General features: G+C 47.5%; 1 protein-coding gene across 3 annotated transcripts in view; it reads left to right on the top strand.

The window, feature by feature from the left end:
- Positions 1-16,454, top strand: part of LOC144107095 (RING finger protein 151-like) — a 34,585-nt gene that overhangs the window by 4,755 nt on the left and 13,376 nt on the right. Inside the window, exons 1-2 of one of the 3 annotated variants that reach the window (XM_077640085.1) lie at positions 8,568-8,929; positions 12,216-13,317. The exons of 1 other annotated variant lie outside the window; for it this stretch is intronic. In XM_077640085.1, coding sequence (XP_077496211.1) covers positions 8,639-8,929; positions 12,216-12,632 — 708 coding nt within the window. In that variant the 5' untranslated portion in view covers positions 8,568-8,638 and the 3' untranslated portion in view covers positions 12,633-13,317. Of the gene's footprint in view, positions 1-8,567; positions 8,930-12,215; positions 13,320-16,454 lie in introns of those variants that run through there. One more of the 3 variants, XM_077640084.1, reaches the window with a different exon arrangement.

Here is a 16,454-nt window from a genome sequence, read left to right as displayed (position 1 = left end):
TGCCTCATTCCATCCTCTCGTTTGCCATCCGTTCGACATACTGTCAGAGTGCTGCATAAAGAGCCTCGGAAGAGTCATATCATGATCATGAATTGGTGGGATGAAGTCAGCAGATCTGGGACAAAATACTCTCACTTTAGAGTATGTTTTGCATTATTCAAAGAAGAGGGTTTCCTTCACGACGGAGATTTGCGCCTCGAATTGAATCAGCATGTATCTTAATCGACGGGCACGCACTGTCGTCGAGCCTCTGGTTGTCATAGATGTAGACCACGCTTTCCTTGGGCATCGTTTTCGTTTATAAGTTAACTTTTGTCTCTCTATCAATTGGGCTTTTTTATTGATTATTGTGGTCTTCCTGAAAAACAGCTTCCTAGGCACTCTTGCCCGACTGTACCACTTTTGACATTGACGCGCATTGAATTTACCGAATAAATTCTTTTTAACAGGCCTCTTGCGGACAACGAATTCGGGGCTGCCCATGGGCGCCTTGTTTGTCCGTAGACTGCTCCGTGAACAAATGATTAGCCCAGGCTCACTCGGTAGTTCCTCAAGCGCCTTTCTAATAAATATGCCCATGTTTTAGAGCGCAGATCTTATGCCTCCGTACGTAAGTTGAACCTCGTCGGTGACGTTGGTGAAACCGAGCTGAGTCATAAATAAACAAATAACAAAATAAAATAACACACTGTTGTGACTTGTATTCAGACACGTAGCAGCGCGAACAGATCAGCTCCGCTGGCCACTGCACGGGAGCACTAGGCTATCGCAGCAGCTGATCCCACCTTGAGTTAAGCTGCAACACACTCTCGCACTGTGCATTGCACACCGTCGACTTCGTCAACTAACGCTACTATCGAAATAATATCGTTGTCAGACCTGCCAATGACCCAGCAAAGGCAAACAATGAGCCTACAGAGCCTGAGACGCTGATAGAGGTGCTCACAACTTTCGGATTGGAGAAAATCGTAACCAGCCTTACATTTGTTTCATTCAACCACTTTTTTTTGTTTTAGGACGTGCTCATATTAGACCACTTCGGAGAAATGTGAAAAAAAAAACGAATACAAGTGTTTTCGCGTAAGATCAGCCAGGTGTGTGCGTTAATGATTTTAAATTCTGCGAAAATTGAGTACCTCAGAGATGTTAGGAGTGAAAAACAAAAGGGTTAGTAAAATATGGCTGAAAATCTGACATTTCGCTGATTTCCAGCGGTTGGCCCCGCAAACGTTTTTCTATGATACGTAAAGAGGCACATTCAGACACATGGCGCCGTAACCAAAATGCGTCCAAGTGCTAAAGCTCATCAGATTGCTTGTAATTTTCCAAGGATGAGATACCAAATTTGGCTAATGAGCGAATTAAGCGTGCATTAAATCGCCTTCCTAATTGTACTAAAATTAGTTTATAAATAATTGGCGGCAAGTTTCGTTGTGACCGTTGAACTAAATTCATCAGGATTTGTAACTGAAGTTTTTCTTTAATGCATTTGTTTAATATTCTTTTCAGCCGATTATTGAAAAGTTTATCTACTGCTATTTTATTTTGATGCGTCAACAATTAATTATGCGGTTTTTCTGCGGAAAATAAACGTGTATCATGATGTTGCTTTCACCGTTAAGAGTAATGAGTGCTCTGAAAAAGTAAAACTAGAATTTTATTACTGGTTGGTCCTTAGCTAGAAATTGGCAATATTTACTCTATTAAGCCTCATTGCGGGGGCATCGTGTATCGTTCTTTCGTTCACGCCCTGAAGCGAAAGAACTGCCTTATATGCCGCGTCGCTCCTACACCCGTGTCCTGCCATTATGCTACACATACTACACCCACACGCTTGCCGTTCACTGCTACAAGTGATCGCGATCCGAACGCCAAATCAGGTAAGGCTCCAACACCCCTCACTCTCCTCTAAGATTTCATTGTGCTTTCACTCACCCTCTCCTTACTTGTAGACCTGCCATTGCAGAGCTGACAGAGTTGCCATCCTCTGAGCATCTGCGGTGGCCCAGTGGTTATGGCGAGCAGCTGTTGAGCCCAAGAAGTGCGGATCGAATCCCTGGTGTGGTGGGCGCATTTGGATGGAGGCGGATTGCATAAAACGCCCGTGTGGTGTGCGTTGTCAGCTCAGTTTAAGAAAGCCAAGTGGTCTAAATTAATCACGACTCCTCCACTATCGCGTCTCTCGTGGGCCGTGAGCTGCTTTGGGCCACTGAATCCCACACGATACACCTCAGCAGGTCGCCTCATACCCCGGCTTCCGCGTTCACCCTCATCGCATGACAGAACTAGATTTTATCGGTGGCGTGAGGTTTCCTTTAACTGGTATCGTTCTGTGAACGAACCATGCGTTATCTTTGGCATCTCGTATGGTTAATGATAGCGAGAGGTTAAGTAATCCACCCGCAATCGTTCCTTTATTGCGGCCACGAAATTTCTGGTGGCTAAATATGCTCTCAGAAGGCTATTGCTCTCAGCTCTCAACGCGTTCTTCTAAGGTGGTGACGCTGAAGAAACAATTTACGCCGTCTTCCGCAGGACCACTGTGGAGATTGGTGAAACATAACTGATTTTTCTGAGCGTTTATGTGTGCATATGTTTAATGTGCACGCCTGTTCGACCTGAGCTGCGGATGCTTTGCAGTCGGTAAACCAGACCGCGATGGTCCTTTACGTGCGACTGTAGGGTCCACACAAAAATGGGACCAAAGCACGTGCGCCCTTGCCATTCCATTCCCGCATTTTACCCGCCGCTCTTTATAAGACTGGATGCGCGGTCATTACTGAATGAAGGCGCACGTAGTTTGGACAACGAGGCTCGGGATGGCACCTCAAAGACGAACGGTCTCTCCGCTCGCGATGGTGTGGACAGCACTCCGTCATGGCTCCGTCCAACTGCGCGTCATCCACACCCTCCTGGTTTCCCTGGTAAAAATGTACAGCCACCTTCACTTAAATAATACCTTCAGCGCTAGGTAATGGTATTGAAAACGATAAAGCGGCATATTGATGTGTATGACACCAGTATCATGTATCATTTTAAGTGAACAGGGCTCGTAGTGTGTATTTTGTGCTTGCGAGAACTTCAATAGAATACATGGGGTGCTATATGGGTTGAAGCACTGTCCGAACACGACCCTATGTCTTAAGGGAAACTGCGTGTGATATCTGCCCAGTAGCCATTTTGCGCACGTGCTCGCAAGCTTTCAGCGTTGCGAGGAGGCGGTGTACCTACGAGCAAAAGAAACCCGCGTTAGTTGTCGCCCCAAGTGGTTTACTGCGCAAGCACTCGGTGTCTTGCTAGCGAAAAAACACTCCTGCCAGCAGATGAAGCAAGCTGCGGCCAATAAGAGGAAGCTCATGTGAGCTCTGGTGGGAGTCGCGTCAGCTGCAACAAACTGGACAAGGGCGAAAGATGCGAAAAGGATGAACAAGGTGGAGGCGAAGCGTGAAGTCGTCGTTGTTGTTGTTGTTTTCCTCTGTTGTGAGTGGCACATACCCACATTGGGAGATTGGCCAGGGTGCCTTGTACAGTCAAACAATTGTGAAACATTGACTCATTTAAGGTAGTCGAAGTTGGATTTCGGGCTAAAAAAATAGTAAATTACAACTAACAAAGGTGTCTCCCTGACGCAGTGATGAAATTATGGAGATAATCGCACACTGGTTTTAGGGCATATCCCCTGGCTCTTGCCCCAAAAGAGAGAAGAACCAGAATAGAGAGAGGAGGCCCTAATGGTGTGAGGGGAATCAGGAGATAAGCTTTTCGTATAGAAGTCAACCTCCGACAGGAGAGGAAAAAGTGATAAAGTGTTTCGATTTTACCACATGCTGCTCAAAGGTTAGGCAGAGAGAACCCCGATCGGAACAAATATAGATCTGGTCGTGGAATTCTGCACCGCGAGAGGGTCATAGCCGTCTCGCATTGGGGAATGCGAAGTGTCGAAAATCCGCTGCAGCAAGGAGAGGCTCATGACTCAAGGAATGCGGTTACAGGAACTGCTGGATGCGGGCTGTTGTAAATTTTACAGCGTTTGGAGTAACTGGTACTTCAGGTCCGCAAAGGGTAGACTGTGCTAAAAAATCAGCCATCACATTAGCATCAGTGCCGCAATATCCAGGTACCCAGAGAAAGCAAGCTTCTTTAGCATGCGGTGGAATAAAAAATCTTAAAGAACAGCCCAGAATGCGTCCCTCGAGCCATCGAGTGCAGTCAGGACTGAAAGGCTGTCAGCAAGTATAATGAACTCACTAACATTGCAAGGTATCTTTCGTAAGGCCAACTGAATCGCTAGAAATTCAGCAGCGAATATAGACGTATCATTAAGAGCCCAAAAGGCATAACTTTAATTTGAGAGCCCTGCAATAAATGTCAATAGCTGCTTTTTCCTTTTGCTGAGAGGCATCTGTGAAAATTGCAGTATGTGTTGGAAATTTTTCCAGATGCTCCTCTATAAGCCCATTTAAAACATTTGGAGACAAATTCTTTCTATTTTTGGGAGGATATTGTCAAAGTGAATACGTGCATCTGGCCGCAGGTTGTGGATCTTTACGGTAGAACTGATTGCGACTGAAATTTCTGATAGCAGACAATTTGCGAACAGAGAATGAAGTCCCTGCAGTTGTATGTGCAGTGATGCAAACGGTAAACCAGGCCATAAGCCTGACTCCGAAGCCGAAAGACGTGCCCGGCAAGCTGAGTAGAGACGCAAAGAGAGGGTCCACCGCCAGCCTGGGTCGAACGACCCAGAGGATCCAGCGGGGCGGCAAGCCCAAGTGTACAACCTTGCTAAACGGGATGTGGAAACAGATGAATAGCGAAAGACGAGAGAAAGACCGCAAAAGTAGAAGTGAAATGGTGAAGTCGCCGAAGTAACGTGCAGTCAAGAGGTGTGTACAAGTGGCTTCAATTACCGCCCAACAGAGGAAATGAGGACTCGAATCGCCTCGAGCAGTTCTGGAAGCTTATCGCAAAAATAAAGCCGAGGAACGACTTGAAGAACATTTGGCTGCGATTCAAAATTTCAAGCTTATGAAAAGCCAAAGAAAGCTAAACATGCGCAAATGTGCTAAAGTACCGAAGTGGAATTTAGCTTAATCAGGTAAATGGTGGTAGTTTTATTTGTTTCTAGTTTCGCCGTCTGCTCTCCGTTTGTGCCTCTATGGCGGTGAAGGTGGCTGCTTGAAGAACGGAGCTTTGGGCGCGAGACAACGCAGCCCGCGCAAGCGTCTGTCCCCTTTTCTTTAAAAAAAAACTTTGTGAGACACGTGATTAGTGAGCTATTGTATGGCAAAGCGATGCGATTGTCCTTCGGGCTCTCCTTAAACAATCAAGTTGTAAAAAGGAGGTTCTAACAGCGCGAGGAACCGCGCTTCAACAGGACATAGGTTATCACACGGCAACGAAGGAATCGTTTGGTTTATGGTTTATGGTGGTTTAACGTCCCAAACCGACTCAAGTTATGAAGTACGCCGTAGTGAAGGGTTCCGGATATTTCGACCACTTGTGGTTCTTTAACGTACACTGTCACCGCACAGTACACGGGCCTCCAGAATTTCGCCTCCACTGAAATTCGACCACCGCGGCCAAGATTGAACCCGCGTCTTTGGGGTCAGCAGCCGAGCGCCATAACCGCTGAGCCACCTCGGCGGCAACCAAGGCATAAGTCGTCACGGTCCGTTCTGGTGTGAGCGGCTAAGCCAACGAAGTGCAGAGATGACAACGCATGCTTCTTTTCTGAAGATAACGCGCAGCCGGACGACTTCCAGACGCGTCCAGTGCACTACCAGGTGAGCTATGACGGCTGTAAAATCTGCTGCTTTTGTGGGTATTTATGTTTTGCGTGTAAGCGAACCTTGAGAGAGCTCACCAGCGCCACCCTCGTCCATAGCTGTGGGCGTAGCACGTCCTGTAATACCGCGAGTGTGACGTATAACGCCACTACAAGCTTAAAAAAAAAATAGAAACATTTTCCCTATGCCCCTTGCTTTCGCTGACTCTTGGCTTCGCTGACTCTTGGCAGCGGGAGGGCATCTATCGCGGCTTCTCCCGCACTAAAGCTTACTGATACCGAAACTTTAGTGAGTGACTCTGAGAGCAAAAAACGGGGGAAGTCGCAACCCAACCCAAGCAACCCAAGTCACACGGCAACACCTGCCATTACACCTGCCTTGTGCCACTACGCCACTGCTGACTTGCCCACCGGGTGGCTTACTTGCCAATGTGTAGCCGGTGGTAACCAGGCGAGAACCTGGGGCACTGGCACCCCCCTAAGCGCGCCGAGCTAAGCGGAATGAGCAGCGGTTCGGAGAAGAATGATTCGAATGATGCTTGTACAGAAGCTAAAGAGAAGAAGTTGGGGTGGTAATCAGGTGGTAGCCTGGTACCACCTGTATTTGCATACAACTCAAGAAAGCGCCGGTTTTTCCCCGTCAAAGGACCCCCTGCTAGACAATGGCGTCGGCCGATTCTCATGAACCTGCTAGTGTGACAAAGCAGGAAGTGGTAGATGAAAGGGGATAATAACTTCCCTCTAAGGTCCGGGATAGAGCCTGTTGTGCCCGGACAACCATCCCGGATTCCAAATGTACAGGATGCAAAATTTCTCCTGCGGACGCCCTTGGACAAGCCCGGTGCGGCGCCGCAAGGCAACACCGCCCTACCGCTCCCTTGACAAGCCGAGATGCTGCGCCGTTAGGCAGTGGCGCCCTATGGAGAAGCATCGGCGAGCGACATGTCAACACGTGCAGTGAATTGCTAGACAGCCAGGCGCCGGTTTCTCTTTCCACCTGGATGTCACCGCGCGCCGGCAACTTGAAGCCGAGTGGCCAGCGCGGTCGCTGGTTGGACCTCTCGGACGGCCGTCAAGTACTGGCTTTTTATTGGTCCGTCTGAGTGAAAACCGTTTCTCGGGGCTACATAAGCCCCAACGCTGCCGCCTGGAGACCACACCGTTCTACCGAGCCCGTTCTACAGAGACCGACCCATCGTGAGCTGTGTGCCGCTCACGAGGGGAGTGAGATGTGTTACGCGTTGGAGTCTCGCCGGACGTCGCTGTGCGAGAACAGTCGCGTTTGCTGTTAGCTCTCGGCCCCCGTGCCGATCTCGTCGTGTACAATGCTCTGTACATAATGTATAAAATCCCTTTTGTTGTTCTCACCGACACCTGACTCGGAGTCTTCGCTACCGACTAGAGGGCTGGCAACGCTCTGTCGCAAAACGAGTGGCGAGCGTTACGGGACCACCTCAAAGTCACAACATTGGTGGCAGCGGTGGGATCCCCAATCGCAACAAGCCCTCTCTCCTTTGTGGCGCCTCTGCCTGCTTTGTCACGCTGGTAGGGTCATGAGAATCTGCCGATGCCATTGGCTGGAAGGGTGTTGCTTGGAAGGGTTAAATCTGCTGCGTTCTTGAGTTGTATCCGACTATAGTAGGTCGTATCTCCAACCGACAATTGACGTCATGCTAGCGCTCATATCAATGCGCTTATGCTAGCGCATTGGCCTAATTATGCAAATCGACTGAATTTTTTATTCGTGTTTTGCACGCATTGCGGTTATATACTTATCCAGCTATGCACGCATGCAGTCAATTTAAGGTCCGAAGGCGCTCGACTCGAAGTGGCCTGAGCACAGTGTCCAGTGCCTGCTAGGCATGTAATTCGTTCGCCCCATTGCTTGGAGCCATTTACGCAGCAAGTTGGCCTTGCTAAGCGGGAACCTGGGCTGCCTGTGTATTGAAAGAAGAAAGAAGGGAACAAAGCTTAGTGTGCATTTCGAACTGAACACTCAACCACTGTGACCACTCTGCATATTCTCGTACGAGACTCGGGGACACCTGTTAAAACCGCAAAGTGTACTTCGATAAGCCCAGCTTACGTTAAGCGTACGCGTCGAGGATTACATTTGCTTCATTTCGAAGTCTGGCGGTGGCCGCGCATTGCATGCTGCAATCACTTTCACTTCATGCATTAATTCACGCAATTGATACCACTCCATGATGCTTGCTAAGGAAACGGAATTATACGAGGCGGAAGTGGCTCGCGCTTTCCTCCCAGACACGCATGCTCGACTCAGGGTGCGCTGCCAAGCACGCCGCTACGCGATGCGTCGAGCGGCGACGACATGGCGACAGAAAAGAGAGAAGACCGTCGCGCAGCAAGCTCCACGCCGTCGCCATAAAGAGCTGGCGAGCAAGCGAACGAAATCTGCCTGCTCCTTGCAGGAAGGCTGGCAGGGGGGGACGAGGTATACAGGGAACCACAGTTGGTCACCGTGTCTCTTTTCGATTATGGCAGGAAACGGTTTGAGGAAAGTACTGCGTGACTTTAGCCACACACTACGATAACGCAACTCGGGTAACTTGGGCGTCTCGCTTCTATGTCTGCTAGAATTGGGCAATTTCTCACCCATGCGTCTGCTCACCCAGCCGGCCGGCGACAGCCTGCTGCGGAGGCGGCGGACCTGGCCTCCTTGTGGCGCGACACTCATTGGCTCAGTAAAGTGACCACGTGACCATGGACACGTGACGAGCGCGAAAAACCGCGGTCGGTTCGCGCCCAATTCGTCGCAGGCTGCGTGAGTGTGTTGTGTTTCAGCCGCGTTGGTCGGTGGCGAGGTTTCTGGAGTGAACTTTGCGCGCCATGGCGGGAGCGGAGCGAGGAGATCTGTATCGAGTGCGAGGCTTTGCCAGCGGCCTCAATTGGCGACCGACGCGATTCGCCGACGACGTGTCTCAGTACCGCACATGCCACATGTGTCGTGTGCTTCCAAGAAGAACGGCGCTGTTGCCTTGTCAACATTCCTTGTGCGAGCCGTGTCATGGAAGCCTGCTCAAAGATGGCCGAGGAGCTTGTCCGATAGACGGGGAGGCATTCGAAGAGAACGAGTGTCACATGGTCGACGTGCCTGCTAGGGAAGTGGAGAACTTGAAGGTACGTACGTGCTACGTGCGACATTTTTTTGCTTTTGGTGCACGGCGCGGAGGCGGTGCATAAGTTTTGCCAATGCTTAAGCAATCTGTTTCGTCTTGCGAGGGTTAACCACTGTTGTTAGCGTCGGGCTTTCTCCTCGTTGGCGTTCCTTAACCCTCCTCGCTGCACCGCCCCACCTCCTCCTCGTCTTGCCTGCCTCTTATTTTCTTTCACACCTCATCCGCTCTTCGCTTCATTCCTCGCGCGACGCAGCTTTCCCGCTTTTTTTTTCGCTTTGCCAGCTGCCGCGCGCCCGTCTGCGTTTGCTGATGTTCGGCGTTTTTTTCATTGCTCATGGGATTATTGCTCATTGACGGACATTTCCAGGCACCATGAAACATGCTCCAAATTTAATCGCTACCATCTTGCCTTCCCATGATGTTGGTGATGAGTGTAGTGGTGTAGCTGACATTACCACGGGTTCTTCCAGTATCTTTGAAAGTGTGCTTGAGCGATCGTGCATAGTGCCAAAGGTTTCTGTTGAAGTGAAGGTCTATTGGCCGAGTGCTGTCGTTGTGGTTCATTTGCCGTTTGTGTCAGGCCAAGATGTCATCGCGGGCCCGTACTTCGTGCTCCTGTTGCCGGTGTCACAGTTCAACGTCGGGATCTTGCATGCCATGATTCATTCCCTGTTGACGCTTCGCCGGCATGTGAATACGGATCTTCACGTAGCTGTCGCTGTACAGTAGTGCGATTTGAAGGTTGTCGCGCGAGCGTCGACCGTGAACACGAACAGCGCTATGGCCCAGAATCCTCTGCCGTTGCAAGGAAGGTGTCAGGCCGGCTTCCCTCAGTCCCTTCTGGGCATAAAATAAAGAGAAATGGTGATGATTTCGTCGCTGGGGTGACGACTGCAGCACGGCACTGCGAACGAGGGAGAGAAGAAAGCGAAATCGTGATTTTAACTGTTCCAAAGCCGGCCGACGCTTGCGCGATAACCTTCAAATCGCGCTGGACTGTAGTACCTCTCGACGGGGCGACGTTCACTGCGTTCTTCGGAGTACTGTAGCTGGGGGCCTATCTTTTGTATTACTATAGCGAGCGCCCACTGCGGTGGATCAGTAGTTAAGGCGATTGGCTGCTGAAGCCTGGACCCAAGGACGCGGCTGGGCTTTTATATCCTCCGGTGACCGTTGCAGCAGCCAGCCGTACAAACCCTCTAATCAGGTCAGGCGACTGTTCCCCGTTTGAATTTGACAAATGGATGAGAGGGCTCGGGAAAGGGCTGCCTGCGAAGAGTGGATTGCGTCAGAGCCGGCGCTTACCAGGGGGAGGGGGGGGGGGGGGGAAGGGGGAGGAGGAGGATTCCGCCGGGCCAGCCTGGATGAATCATGCTGCTAGCCACGACATGTTCGAGAGTCCGGGCTGCTTTGCGCAGTGGCGGGCGCGCGGCGCTAGTAGCCAGTGCGTCCTGGGCTCATTTTTCCAAGGTTTTTCAGAGCTAGCGCTCTTACTACATATGTTTGTCGAGGACGCGTATATCTGCAATGAAAATGAAATTAACCGAAACAGTTACCACTTGACCACACTTTACCACATAGTAAATGTGCCCGCATAGTGCATCATTTGATGCCTATACTTTCAATTTGTTATATTGTCATGGCCTAGAAAAAGACAAAGTGGGCAGTGGCGCTGCACGGAGCGCTCCTGTCTGGATCTGCACCAAACCCTGGCCAATCGCCCACCGTGGGTATGTGCCATCGTATTTGAGGCAACAACAACAGCTCGCGCTATGCCCACCGCCTATAAATCAAATGATGAAATCATTCCATCATATATGTGCCAGTATAGCGGCCATCGATATAGGACACTCCCCCCTGTGACCACCACCATTTCTGCATAAAATTATGGGGGCCACGCGTTTGACGCAGAATGTTTGAGTGGTGTCGGATAACTAGGCATGTTCCTAAGGACAAAATTGCTCATTTAGAAACCGTGCATTTCGAAGACATTCAGAGGGCCATTACGGCTTAACCGTTTGCCGCAAGGGGTTCGGGGTGGTGTCAAACTATTCGTCGTGTTGTGATGCACACGTTTATAATTTTTTTAATTGAAATTACGAGCGAATATACCGGACATAGCGAAGGTGGCTGTAAATTGCAATAGTAGTGCAAAATACATAATGTAGTTGGTCCCCGCTCGTGTTTCAGAAGGGCTGTTTTCCAGAAGGGCTGTTTCCGGAAAGCAAACATCCGCGGATGTTTGGATTTGCTCGTCCCCACGTTTGCTCAGCGCTCCGATGTGTACACTTGGAGCTCCCGTAGTTAACGCTCTTAAGTCGAACACTGAGGCAGTGTCGGCGGAGAATTTTTTTATTGCTATCTTTTCCACGTTTCCTTATGAACGCATCTGTAGCGACACTGACCAGGACGAGCGAATGAGTGACGAAGCGCTGACGCTCATAAGCGCCCCAGCTGTGATGCCTTTGGAGCGATCGGGGAGGGACACGTGTTACGCGGAATCTAACAGCGAATCACTGGCATTTAGTACATTGGAAGGAAAGCGCAGTTTAGCTTCTACAAACATTGCCAGCGAACGAACGCGGTCAGCTCTCGGTATGGCCCAGCGAGCGTCAAACATGTGCAAAATTCATACGTAACTTTCCAGCTTTCGCGCATTTCTTAAACGTAAAATTCCAACTAGCGTTCTTCTCACCGCGTACAACTTTAAATTATTTTGCATCCGTACGACCCTAACCTCTGGTGTTTACCTCGGATATAACGAACTTTTTTGTGTCAACAACGGACATAACGAACTTTTGGCTGATAACGCGTTCAAACGATATGCCGAGGATCGCCTGAGTTTTTTTTTTTTTTTTTCATTCATTATACTTTTCCCCGACCAAGCGCCTTCAATAGGAATGCATATGCAAGCGCTTACAGCGGAGTGCAGGAGCGCAGTCGTGTACCAATTTCTAAATCCCGCGGGCTTTCTTCATGTATTTAAAAAGCAACCAAGCTTAAAATGCTATTCAACCATGCTATTCAACCCTCTCTGTTCAAATCGTCATGCAGGGCATTGCAATATTTTAAACCGTGGCACAAATTAGTTCAAACACCTTCTATATTCGCATATGTATCTTATTTCTCAGTATCAGGCTTCTGCTACAAAGCCTGCTCCAAAATGCACTCGGCCACACTCAGCACCGAGTGCCCAGGAAAAGATGTTTTGTGCAGTTTAAAAAAATACACAAAAGGGGAGAGGGAAGCCTGCTTGTGCTCTAAACATTTCCATCTTTTCTTCCAAGGCACACTGCTGGAACGAAGACCGTGGCTGCAACTTCGTGGGCAACCTTCAAGCTGTACTGCAGCACTTCGAGGAGCAATGCGGTTTCCATGGAGTCGCTTGTCCACGGTGTGGCGACAGCATGCTGAACGGAGACCTGCTGACCCGATACGAGCCCGGATGCAGCCATGGGAAGCCTTTGGCGACACCAGACACAGATTTGCGGCAAGAGAGCGCCGCTGCTCTTAGTGATGTCTCCGCCGAGTTGCGGGAAATCGAGGAGCACTTGAACGAACCCTTGGCAGCACATCACGCTCACGAAGGGGCGACTGTGGTGGCCATGTTGCTGGACCTTGTGACTGGCATAAACGAGCTCGTGGAACTGACGCAAATGGACGACAATTCTGTCCTTTTCTTTGACGACGAAATAGAGGAGTGATTAGCGGCTGCCATCTTTTGGGTCTTTACCAATACCTGGTTTTTGATTTTTTCCATTTTAGCGTTTTTTACTAACCTTCCCTCTTTTATTTAACGCTGTAGATGACAGCCTTGTGTTGTGCGCAAGTGTGAGCACTGTGCTTTTTTTTTTCCACGGGCAACTGCGAAAGCTTCGCAGCAAGGTACAAATTTGCATTTGCACATATCGTGCATCCAAGTTTTTTTGTTTTTTTTTTTTTTGTAGCGCGAATCGTTGAGGAATACTATATATGGACCGTATCAGGCCGCAACTTCAGTGCAAATGTTGAAGAGCTTGCCCTCCCTCGCGGTCTGATATTGGTCTTACGCTTTACCGGCAGCTGTGAGTTCAGTGCAGCTAGAATGTGCAGATGGATGCGAACATACATTCCTTTCTTCTATTTTTCCCTAATAAAGCCTCGTTCAGTGCTCTCTGTAGTGTTGTTTTGTCACATTTGCGTGATTTTCTGCCAAGCGCACCAGAGTTTGCGCTCCACCTCTTCCAATCTATTTATAAAATTTGTGGTTTTTCATTGAATGGTCAGATGTAATTTCCTTTACTATATCTGGGAAAAAATATGCCGTCATGCAATAGCTCTCAATATTCCCGACTGGTTATTTTAAAATACTAGGTGGTCATAGAATGTAGTAAAAACTTTTTTCATTTATGCGCTCTCAAATTTTTACAACGAATATATTCGTTATACTTTTTAATCATTTGCATTTTTTAATCATTTGCAACTGGTTCATAAAAAGCCTATTCTGGCAAAAGGCATTTAGCAAAATTATCTTCCTCTGAATGCTTCTAAGGATAAATTTAGTTCATTCAGGAAATATATATATTAACAATATCTCTTAAAGGCATGATTGTCCATATTAGCTCTTGTTACCTCCCAGTACTTAGTTTTGTGCCTCCAGCATCACTGACTTGCATCATATGTTAAATAGAGTAGTAAAAAGCTCGCTGTTAGTTCAAACCACAACTCATGATGGGGCTGTGCACTTTTTGTTGGGTTACATGAAATATACTTATGTATGAAACAATTTCTTTCAGCTGCACCTCACATGATTCAAATTCCACCAGAAGAAAGGCTGCAACACAACATTGCTCACTATCTGTTGCTTTCCCAGCACATAACATGCCATAACAGCACATAGCAGGTAAGATGTGAACAAAAACAGTGCATGTATATGTTCCACACATGCATTTTGTGTACTACCAACACTATGATATGATTAACTATGTCATGTAAGAGAGAGCACACAAATCATTTTTTGTATATATTGCAGCATGGTTATTTCAAGTTTTAAACTGGCCATTGAAACGACCCATTGTATCACCGCTGGTTACCCGGTGGCACTGGGGATCGAACTCCGCACCTCCTGCTTGCGAGGCAGATGCTCGGACCACTAGGCCACTCCTGCGGTCTCCCCACTGATGTTGCTTACACCAGGTGCTGTTAAAGCCCCGGTATGTATGTTAAATGCATTCTAGAAAACCATTCACTTCCAAAGTACCATTTCATCTTTATAGCAAAACCACAGTTCGCCTAGCTAGACAAACCTGCTGCATACAAGCCAGCAGAAGGGTTGCACGTACATGCTTCGTTAGGAAAACATAAAAATCAAGCAGAGCCTGCCCTTCATGGTGCATTATACCCTGATTTTGAGCAATGATCAAGATAGGCAGATGGTCATTTCATTGAACACTTGCATGATACATTTGTAGAATCGAAAAGACAAGTACTATTGCAAAATCTTCAGACAGTGTTTATTCTCAGAGAAAACATATCATGAAAAAAGTGTTGGATTAGTTATGGTGCACCTTGTATGGGGAAAGGGGCTCCCACTTTGTGAAAGGTTTAATTTTGGAATAACGACAGCGTTTAGACTAGTTGGGTTACCATGTTTAGATAGTGGATGTGCTCAAAAAGACACTGGAAGTAAGCGCACTGCGTGGAAATCTCTTTCTGTATCCTTGTCTTTTTGAGCGCTTTCACGATCTAAAATTAAATTTGCAAGAGAGCAAGGAAAACAAATATTTAAATTCTGATAATTAAGGATAAAAGATGTTTCATTGTGTTGCTTAAAGTGTACATTGTATCGCTATTGCTGTATCAGTATTTTTGTGATACTGCATTTATTGTTATTTATGAAGTAGTTGGCTGAGGCAATGGTAGCAGTGTTGGATATTGCAATATATTATGCATATATCTCACTTGCAATATATCAGTGTGTTCACTATTACACTACCCTCTATTTCTTTCAGTTCAGTTATTTGGCTATAGATATATTGTGCTGCTTTCCTAGTTTAGTCCACTCAAACTAAAACTTTGCTCTTTGTGTCACAGGTAGAATCTACAATGATTGCTGCTCTGTGTCTTGTAAGCAGGAGGCAGTGTTCAATGGAGCCATGAACTTTCCTTGGAATTGAAAATCCTTTGCCGTATTATGCGCTGAACCACGAGCGTGAAGAGGAAAATGTCATGCCTTGGATTTCTGCAGAGGTGAGCCATTGCGGTGAATCCACCAGGGCGAAAGACAGGGATGAAAAAGGAGACAAGACAGGTGCTTACTCGCGACTAAAGTTTATTGGCGTGAACAGGGAATATATAAAAAGCCAAGCAATACCATAAACCATGTAGTTACAGATAAGCATACAGGACAACATGAGTCAAAAATCGCCCTCAACATTTCCCTGATCGAGGTAGTCCAACTCATTGTGTGTTAACACGATAGACAAAACACACATTCTTCACGGAGTCATAAGATGTGTCTAGCCTCGATAATCTCCCATTTAATCTCTGAATTTACTGCCAAAATGCGTGTTGCCAAAAGGAAAAGGTAGCAGACTTCACATCCCGTGCAGTGTACAGCAGAGTTACCCCAACCACCTAGCCAAGCCCCTACCCTCTTGTGTCCCTGTAGTCTTACATTCATACACCTTCCAGTTGCATCTACGTAAACCAGACTACAAGATAATAATATTTGATACCACATTCATTTTACAAGGTACATATACATTTCACTCTACACGTGTACTTTTCTCGAGCCACATTCACAGAATCATCCTTAAAATTTTACATGCTTTAGACAACGTATTAGGGGCCGAGAAAGCCACTTTTACATCATACCTTCTGGCCACATTTTTCAAATTGTGCGACAATTTATGTACATACGGTAACACAACTGGTCTTTTGGCATCTCGCTGGCTGGCCCCAGCCTGATTGTGCCGGTCACCGCAAAACTGTCTCAGCTTCTTTAACAATTTATCATATGCTCTTGCAGTAACAAGGTTTGGAAATCCTGCATTCGTTAACCTTAAAATCTGCTCTTGGAAACTAGTCGTCATGCTGTGAAAGCATAATTTCATCAATTCTGAGCCCACGCTAGAAAGTGTAATGCTATCTTTCACTAGCTTGGAATGGTCGACATGTAGCCAGGTAGCAGCTTAACACTCGCCAGCGCACATGAAGTGTGCTGAACATCAAGGTAACGTCCGGAAACCACAGCTCTTTTTCTTGGGACATTTGCTCCAAGGTAAACCTGAGATAAAGGCCTTGCTCCTTAAACAACTTGAGAAGATGTACAGGTCCCGAACTATCACAACCTTTATAAAAGACCAAAAAATCATCGACATAGCAAAAGATTTTTCCCCCAGCCCATGCACATTCTGGACAATTATTCTATCCACCCTACTCAAGAAAATATTGCTTAGCACAAGGTCAACCTTTGAACCACTACATATTCGAGACTTTAGAACACATACCGCACTGCGCTACTCTACAAACATGCTCTTCAAATA

The sequence above is a fragment of the Amblyomma americanum genome, chromosome 10 (genome assembly GCF_052857255.1).
Source record: "Amblyomma americanum isolate KBUSLIRL-KWMA chromosome 10, ASM5285725v1, whole genome shotgun sequence".
Lineage (NCBI taxonomy): Eukaryota > Metazoa > Arthropoda > Arachnida > Ixodida > Ixodidae > Amblyomma > Amblyomma americanum.
Note: the sequence above shows the minus strand (reverse complement) of the source record. Positions and strands in the feature narration are given on the sequence as shown.